The following is a 9,635-nucleotide window of genomic DNA, read 5'->3' as shown; positions in this document are numbered from 1 at the left end:
TGATATGACAATGTGATCCACTCGGATAGTAAACTATACTGCACTTTGACTAAAGATCAGATGTTATTGATGCTGCAATGTCACAAATTGAGTAAAATACATGAAAAGTTCAGATGCGGAAGAGTTTTGGCCTTTTTATTCTAGAAAGTGGCGAAAATATTATAATTTTTCTCATTTTTCTGTATTTTTTCTTTAATGTCTCCATTTGGTACCAAAAATGAATTTATGACATGAAATACTTTGCACACATTAATTTCCATGTTAATTTCAGACAATTATTGATCATTCCGGATCAGGAAACCTTTAATATTCATAAATTTGTGTTCAGAAGAATAGTTTTGAATATCAGGATTTTTGTAAATTTTCAATGAAATGTTGTTCCATGGTAAAGGTATCCATTTTTGAATTTGAATGAATTTTTCCACTTGAATGTGTTATTTGGATCCTGTTCTGATGATTTAAGCATAAAAATAAGCAATACTGAAAGTATAGTGCATTTTGATGCCTTACACAAAAATTCAAAAAAATCAAAAAAATTGAAAAAAATCCAAATTTTTCCCATTTTTGATACTTCGCCGTTGAGCCGTGACATCTCAGTTTATATTTTTTTCCTACAAAAACGCCTGATTCGTGATCAGGGGATCCAATAGCCAAGGTTATAACCCTCGCCGTTAAAATGTTTGAAAAATGCTACACCCTAACACGTATCCAATATCATCCTTTGGATGTACATATGACATATTACGTTACGATAATTGAAGCGATTTTTTACGGTTTTATTACAACTCTTACTTCATAATCCTCTTGCATGATGGATTTGGGCTATTTACCAAAGCATGTATTCAGTGGTATTATTTCAAAAATTTACAAATATCGAAATGCTGCAAATGTTCTCAGTGTTTGAATTCCAGGAGGCACGTTGGTCGTATTACAAAAGGAAGATAGAAAAGACTCATGTCGCACACGCTCTACAATTTTTTACGCTAGTGGTTAAATTGTTTTTTTCTTCTGTCTATTCATGGTCATGTTAGTGTTCATATTTGTAATAAAGAGCAAAATTTGTGTAATGTTCAACTATTGCCAATAACAAAATCGAACGAAGGCGAAAGTAAAGAAAGCAAGTGGCGTATATACAGGGTGCTTGTGTTTAAATTAAATTTTGCCTCGGTATATAGAATTTCTCTTTTGTTGAAACCAATATTAAGTTTGAGATTTTGCTTTTCCATGCACACTTCTGCATGCTACGAAATTTGTTCTGTGTTGGTACCATATTCTCAATATATTGCATTGTCTGTTGTCGAATTTCGAATTTGGTGGTTGACTGCAGTAGTCGAATTTATTGCTTAGTTTTTCCATGCTTGCATTGCATTTGCTAGTAGTTTGGCTACAAATTTTATTACCGTTCTGATTTTTATATCTATTCTTGTATTCGTTTTATTTGGCATTATTTATATTCATGAATGAATATGTATGTCTGCATGATTTGCGCGTATAAAGAATATTGAAGCGCCTTAAACGCGCACTCTTATTTGACAATAAATAAAGCAAAAAAAGGGAACGACGACAAAAAATACAAAAACGACTGCTTAACAAGATCTTTTGTTTACATTGTGCACTGAACCGAACATACTCAGTCGCGCCACATGCAAGCAAACGCCACATACGATTCACCAAAATAGTATTAATAATAGTAGTAGCGGCAGCAGCAAAAAGAGTGTTTAGCATTCGAAGAGGGAAGTATGATTTCAATTTGACAGCATGTGTATCGGATGCAGATTCGCATGTTACTTTTTCACTCCTGTATTATGTTTTGCTTGTTATTTTTGCTATATTTTTTTCACGCGCATTAAAGAGAATGGCATCAAATATAAATTTCATTTTGAGATGGTTCTCTCTCTATCTATCTTGCGTCTAAGTGTTTATTTTAGGGGTTGTACATGTGTGTTTTTTATATGTGGCATGTCTTTCCTTATTATCCTTGATCTCGTTGCGAAATTTGTGCTATTTTGACTTTTCTTGCTTGTACTACATCAATTTTGATAATACATTTAGATGGGGTTCCACTTTTTTTAGTCACTTTTTGCCTCGCTCTTTTTTTATCGAATATTGACTTGTCGAATTAACCTTACCACTAGCGCGTGCACACTTCAAAATGAAATCTACTCGTGTAGAAGTTGATAGGGTAAAAGGAAAATTGAAACCATTGTTGTTGCTTGCACAGGAAATTGCACAACACGAAACGCAACTGCATGCAAAAATGATAAGATATTCCATGTAATTTATTCAAATGATCCAAAATAAGTGCACAATGATAAACATAATCAAGTTAATTTGTTGATAAATTGATAAGAAGGGAAAAAGATAAAACAGTAAAGACTGGCAACAAAAAGTATTTGCATTGACGTGCAAGAATGAAACTCAAGCACCCATTTCAGACAGTTCGACAATGATATTCATAATTTATTTTTTATTATGATATTGAATGTTCTTTGTTTGATTCTATTTGTCTGTTCATATTTACCATTGTGTCGATATATACCATATTGGATGCAATTTGATGTTCTCAATGGCTCAAACAGGATATGCGATATCATATTGGTGCTGCACAGTCTCAGATAACGAATTACATAAACAAGCGTCGAAACAAACAAACAACCACCGGGAATTAACCGATCAATATAATGTCAACTTTTAAAATTGAGCGAATACAGTTTAATATTGCCGTCCATTTGATTTATTTCAGTAAATTGAAAGGCACTTGAAGAAAGAGAAACGCAATTATATTTACTGATACCGAAATGGCATGCGACGTTATTCTCATTCACCATTAGAATGTATCGATTTTCAAAAAAAAAAGTGCTCTTATGAATAATCAATGCCAAATGGTTCCGAGAATCTCGCCCAGATGTTTTTTTGCAAAATAAAAAAGTCTAAAAAAAGTCTAAAAATTCCCAAAAATGGTCGAGTTTTTGAACTTTTGTGTTTGATGAAAAACTTGACCATACTCTCATTATTGATTAATTTTCTGCTTAAATCATCAGAACAGAACTCAAACAACACATTGCAAAAGAAAATTTCATCCAAACTTAAAAATGGGTACCTTCACCATGGAGCATCATTTCATTGAAAATTTGCAAAATTTCCTAGGGGGTAGACACGTGGAATAGGATTAGACTTTTAGTGTAAAAATTCGAGAAATTAAAGTGGAATAGACAATTCAGTAGTTGGATTCACATGGATTCACTAATCCCATGTATGGAATAGCGAAAATGGGTTAGATTCAATGTTTTTGTAATCGATAGTACAGAATTTGATCAAAGCATTAGCAATATTGAACTTGTTTTGAGATAGTAATTTGTTCTTTTTTGAAATATGTTTTTGTTTAAAAGTCGATTACAAATTTACAAAACAATAGATAGACTTTCTCAAAATTTTATTGATGAAAAAAATAATTTGAATTATCAATAACAAAATGTCATACTCCAGTGTCGATAAATAAGTTATCAACAAAGTGAATAGCGGCGAAATGTGACATCATATTTGACAATGAAATGACAAATTGGTGGAATAGAAGGATTACTGTTTATATATTGGAATCATGGTTTAATCGTTTGTGTCTCCCCCCTAGAAAATTTCCGATTTCCAAATTATTCATTTCTACACGAATATTTATGAAAATTAATGGTTTCATCCAATCCAGGATGAACAATAATTGTCTGAAATTAATGTTTACGAAGTATAACATGTCATACATTCGTGCTTGGTATCCAGTAAGTGCAGCGGATCGCCAGTAGTACATATGAAGCAACTAGAATATTCATGAGCTCAAGAAATTTGTCAAAATAAAACTGCAACGTGCCTAATGCCCATACATTTTTTATGTTGCTCTTTTTTTTAAACAAATTTCCTGAGCTCACGAATATTCTAACCGATTTATATCATGATATTGCAATGAATGCAAGCGGATCGTGTACCTCTAAACCTTGAAAGCGCTTACAATATTCGCCGTACAAGTTATAATTATGTCACTTAAATCTCATTATGACCCCAAAAGGTTATATTCTTTATAAACAGTACGTATACAACCATCATAATTGAAAAGAAGTGAAAATTGTGTATCAAAATTGAATGGAAAAAAGGTGTTTAATACCACTAAATGTCTTTTAAATTATTCTGCTGTTCAATTCGTTCAAGAAAAACGCCAAAATATCCTTCTAAAATGGATAAATACAGAACAGCGAAACAAACAAATACGCTCACCGACTACGTGCACCAATGTGCAATCAATAGGCACAAGTGTCAAATGTAAGCAATTTGCACTGTCTTTGTATGGTGTTACCTGCCTGTCATTATTTTTTTGTCTGTTATTTCCGTGGCTGGTTCTGCCGTTTCAAGTAAATAACTAAACAACATTGAGTGTATAGTCAAGTTTTTGTTCAAACTCAAATGAAAATCGTCAATTTTGAAATTTGTGGACTGGCTGCATGAATCCAGTTTTGATTTTTTTTTTTGCAAAAAACACCTGAGTGTGATTTCTGGGATCATTTGGCATTGGTTATGTTATGCATAGGAACAATATTGATTTCGAAATATTTCACATTTTCGATACACTCTATATCACCATATCATCGTTTGACTTTCATGAGTCAAGAATCTTACATTTAACTGTTTACATTTATGTTTTTATTTTTGTATTTATTTCAAAGTAGAATTTCTTTGAATTTCAGATCATTATCTGTGCACTTGGCCAACGAATACCTTTTGCTTCGGTGAAACGAATTAATTTTCTAAGTAAGCAATTTGATGTACTGAGATGAACACGATTACTAATATAAATGAAATATATTACAGGGGGAGGCAAAAGTTTTAAGCCTGATATAGCAAGACACGTTGTATTTTTAAATGAGTATATTTATTATTCAAAGTAGTCTCCATGTACACGAATGACACTTTCATAACGATGCTTCAATGCTTTAATTCCCCCCTCAAACCACTCGGCACTCTTGTTCTCCCATACGTTGAAAATATCGGTTGAAATCTCTTCTTCGGTCTTGTACTGCTTTCCCTTGAGATATCTCTTGGTGTTTGGAAACAGGAAATAGTCGCTGGGGGCCAGATCTGGAGAATACGGTGGATGGTGAAGTTGTTCGAAGCCGCATTCCCTGATGGCAGCTTGTGCAAGCAATGATTTGTGAGTTGGTGCATTGTCATGCAAAAGAAGAACTTTTCGAGTGAGAAGACTAGGGCGTTTTTCTCTGATGGCTTTGCGCAATTTATGCATCTGTTGTGCATAATAATAGCCCGTGACTGTGGTGTTCTTTGGGAGGAATTCAACCAATATTATGCCTTTGGAATCCCAGAACACAGAGGCCATTACTTTGTTTGTGGCAATTTGTTTGCGAGGCATTTTCGATGCTGGTTCCCACGTTTGTGCCATTCCATTGTCTATGATTTGAGCTCTGGATCATAGTAGTAGATTCATGTTTCATCGCCAGTCACTATACGATCAAAAGTATCCCCTTCATTCCATTCCAACATCTCGAGAAACTCGTGTGCAGCAGCAACTCGTTCTTCTTTTTGAGACTTGTTTAAAGTTCTTGGAATCCATCGCGAGCAAACCTTTCTCATGAGCAATTTTTCATGAAGGATTCTAAATATACTTCTCTCTGACACGTCAAACATTGCTGCTAACACTTTCTTGCTCATTCGAAGATTTTCATGCACAAGGTGTTCAATTTTTTCCACCATATCTGGAGCAGTTGCTTCAATTGGTCGACCAGAACGTAGGTCGTCTTCTAATGACTCTCTGCCCCACTTGAATTGTTTTGCCCATAGTTTTATAGTGGCATACGATGGAGCACGGTCACCATAAACTGTACGCAAGCGATCATCGATATCTTTTGGTGCCACACCTTCTTTTGTCAGAAACTTAATCACCGCACGATATTCGATTTTATCCATTTTATGAAAAATCTCGAGGTTACTTCGTATGCAATGCTGTTGAAAACAAACGATAACAGATATCAACTCAATTTTTTTTCTAAAGTACTAGTGACAATTTGTAGGTGAATTACAGCACAAGAACAATATGTAACTAATGCCATCTATATGTCAGGCTTGAAACTTTTGCCTCCCCCTGTATTTAAAAAAACAGATTCATTCAGATTGGAAAATAGTTTAAATTTCGAAGAAGAATTAAGAAAATTTTTGTGATACTTCTGCTTTTCAAAGTATTAGTAGAAAAACGAACGTTCTCATTGTGTAAGACGAACTTTTCCGCCAAAATGTTATTTTATTATGTATTGGTTATTCATACAGTATCGTTTCTGGTGATACTGGTTCACATGTGATTTTATGGGATTACTGAGAATTTTGAGAAATTGATACGTGCTTTGCTTAATATTTTAACATAAATGGATAGGATGTTCTAAAGAACAACAATATTAGAAAAAAAACTAATTTTGGACGATAAATCTGTACTTAATTATTAAGTTTACCAATTTTGACAATCCCGTCATTGATGAACAATCTGAAAAAAGGCATTTCCAACTATTGAGGACCCATTACAATGCTTTTTTCCTTTCGTATGAGTGGAAAAGTAAAATAAATCGACTTCACAAATGGAAATGTGCAGTGATATACAAACAATATCAGGATGAAAGTAAAATTTCAGAAATTTATATGTCGTTTTTATTAATAACAGTTTAAAGCCACACGCTTTTGACATTTTATGGACAGCATGGCAAAAATGGACAACTAAGGTTATTGCAAAACAAGCTAACAAAATTGATATGCTGACTTTGTCAAAATATCTCAATCCTTACTATTGATTTGTAAAAAACAATGAGGTTAGATAGTATCTAATAGATACATGTTCAAGTAGAAGAATCCGTCTGGTTTTTCACTTAACAATAATTTTTATTAAAGACAAAACAAAAAATCATCTTTTATTAAAGTACTTTGAAAAAATAAATATATAGATGTTTTTATCAATGCCATGTATTGCCAAATAGTACACTATTGAAATTTATTTCTTTGTTTTGTTAAAATTGCTTTTGATTTCTTGCTGTTCCATTGGAAAAAATTTATCCGATTAAAAAAAAATGAGACGACGCAAAAATGGCAAGGAGAACGCGAAAATGAAAGTTTTCCGGAAATTGGATTGTGGCTTTTCATTTCCAACATTTTAATGCTAAATGGTTAAAACATTTTAACGATAAAAAATGTTTCCATCAGCTTTATCATTCAATTATGCCTTTTTTAAATTCGTCTCTGCTAACAAATTTCAATTATTCTTTAACAATGTTCCATTCGGCAAACGAAAAATAGCAAAAAACACCCGACACACAATTTTGTGAAAATACAATTTTTGTTTCCGAAATAGATGGCAACGCGACAACAATCTGCCACCCAAAAAGAAAAATTCCGCCAGACTTTTGAATCTCTCTTTCTTTTTTTATCTATTTACCATGTAAATCAACATTTATCTGAAAAATGGCTTCGCAATATATCGTTTGGCTGCGGTTTCATTTGAAATCATTCTGAAAAAAATGTTAACTCAATTAAACTCGAGTTTTCTCTATGCTAACACAAGAAGCGCGAATACAAACCCAATCCAATAAGTAAAAATCAACTTGCTCAGCAAATATCATCAAGTGAGCGAAAATTCAGCAAACTATTGAATGGTATTTATTATTCATTGGATGCGCAACAGCGACGCAGAGGACGCTGTTCAAGTGCTTCAAAGAAGAAAATGTAGTATTGTACATGAAAACTATTAAATAATTGAATAAGTGGCTAAGTGCAGCGGGAAAAATACACAGAAAATTCAAAGCTTAAATGCTAAACGGGTAGTTTTAGCACGACGATGAAGGGTAAAATAAAATGCCAACGATGAGTCAAAACGATATGGAATAAATCAAGAACACTGCCTTTGCTAGAATTGTTTGTACTTTTTTTACTTATTCTTTGCCACAGTAAGAACTAAAAAGTGCATTTTATGTATGTGTGAATTTTGCTTTGCATTTTTCAATCGGGAATTCAACAATATCAAGCAATGCACTATATCAGAAATGTGATATTACCATCTCGGAGAATAATCGAAGTATTCGCAATTTAATTTCTTGCACTTTCTTCTCGAATATACAAACGTGAAATTTAAACTGAGAAAAAGACTCGACGAAAACGTTTTCATTTTTTTTATCAAATAATCATGACCTGAATTAGCTACCATTCAGATTGAGCTTCCAATTAACACTGGAACGATAAATCGGAAATTATGAATGCATCGAAAAACTGACCAATTAAAAGTAATCCTCGCGAATGAAATTAATTATGTATATTGATCTTTAGAAGAAAATTGATGATGCTATTGTGGAAAATGTGCGCTATTGCATTACCTGTTGAGAAACAACATGAATGTGGATGCATGGATTAAAGTTTCACATAAAAAATCTATAAAAATTCTATAACGTTATAATCATTTAATTTGTAAGCATTAATATTGATTAAATACTTATTCCAATGGATTTAACAAAACCTTTAATGCCTCAAATTGATTTGTTGCATTTTCTATTTTCAGCGGCTACAAATTCTATATTATGTATCAATAATATAAATTCCAATTACAAACTTAAGAAAATAAAAATGTTCTAAAACCAATTTATGAAGAGCTCATGAACATATATTAAACAAATATTTGCTTCGTGTGTATCGCTCTCTCTTTAGGGCTTATTGAAAGTTCATGATAATAATTATGACAATTTGTAAACACTACAACAAAGATCTTGAATGCAAACGAGAATTCGCGTTCAAAATGACGGTCTCATGATATGACTCTTTTTCCTTCCAGTTGTTTGGTTTTTGTTTGTATTTCATCAAGTTTCCGGTGTTTTATGTGCTCCTTTTGCAAATAAAACTTCGATGACTAATTCGATGCGTGTGTCGCCGACGTTCTTTTCGTAATCGAATTGCAAAAGGTCATAAACCAAACTATTTCAAAAGTATAATTATTGCCTTTTGAACATTCATCCGTGATGGTTTGCCATAATTTTCCCATACCCACCATTCTTTGTTTCACAAAATGACATTTGAAATTTCTAACGACTTGTGGAAACTTCAAGCAATTTTAGCATATAAATTATTTATCAAATTGCAATTGAAGCGCCACTTTTTCTCTATTTGACATGTGAATCGAACGGCCGCATTACGCATAACTAGTGAAGATAAAGAAGAAGCAACAAATATAAACGAGGGAAAAGTGTCGTAAATAATATCGGATTATAATTTGATTCACTAATGTTTCCTTGGATCGCTCTCTCTAACTTTTGTCTTTTTTGTGTGATTCATTTGTCCGTGAGCCAAGTAAAAGAGAAACCGATACCGAAACTGAGATTCATTTTTCCTTTCCGCTTCAATTCGATTCACAACAAATCTATTTATACAGTCTCAGAGGCGAGACGGTTTTTTGTACGTTCCGTCCAATCAATAATAATAATATCAGTTTTGCCACATTGAACAAAATGCTGTATTACGATCGAAAAACAAAAATCATGGTGTTTGAGACATCTATAAACATCAAGTAAATATTTTATTGAGCTCTCGTATCTCTTTGTTCTCTTTGATTGATGGAATTG

The 9,635-nt window shown here is 32.8% G+C and overlaps 1 protein-coding gene across 1 annotated transcript; it reads right to left on the bottom strand.

The window, feature by feature from the left end:
- Positions 1 to 5,478: 5,478 nt before the first annotated feature.
- LOC116348966 (protein GVQW3-like) lies at positions 5,479 to 5,961 on the bottom strand. The gene has a single exon (XM_031780212.1). The coding sequence runs from the start codon at positions 5,959 to 5,961 to the stop codon at positions 5,479 to 5,481; it is 483 nt and encodes a 160-aa protein (XP_031636072.1).
- Between the last annotated feature and the right edge of the window lie 3,674 nt (positions 5,962 to 9,635).

Source organism: Contarinia nasturtii, unplaced genomic scaffold (assembly GCF_009176525.2).
Source record: "Contarinia nasturtii isolate CC-2019 unplaced genomic scaffold, AAFC_CNas_1.1 Cnas_scaffold_2720, whole genome shotgun sequence".
Classification (NCBI taxonomy): domain Eukaryota; kingdom Metazoa; phylum Arthropoda; class Insecta; order Diptera; family Cecidomyiidae; genus Contarinia; species Contarinia nasturtii.
The sequence above is the reverse complement of the archived record's forward strand: the minus strand, read 5'-3'. Positions and strand labels throughout refer to the sequence as shown.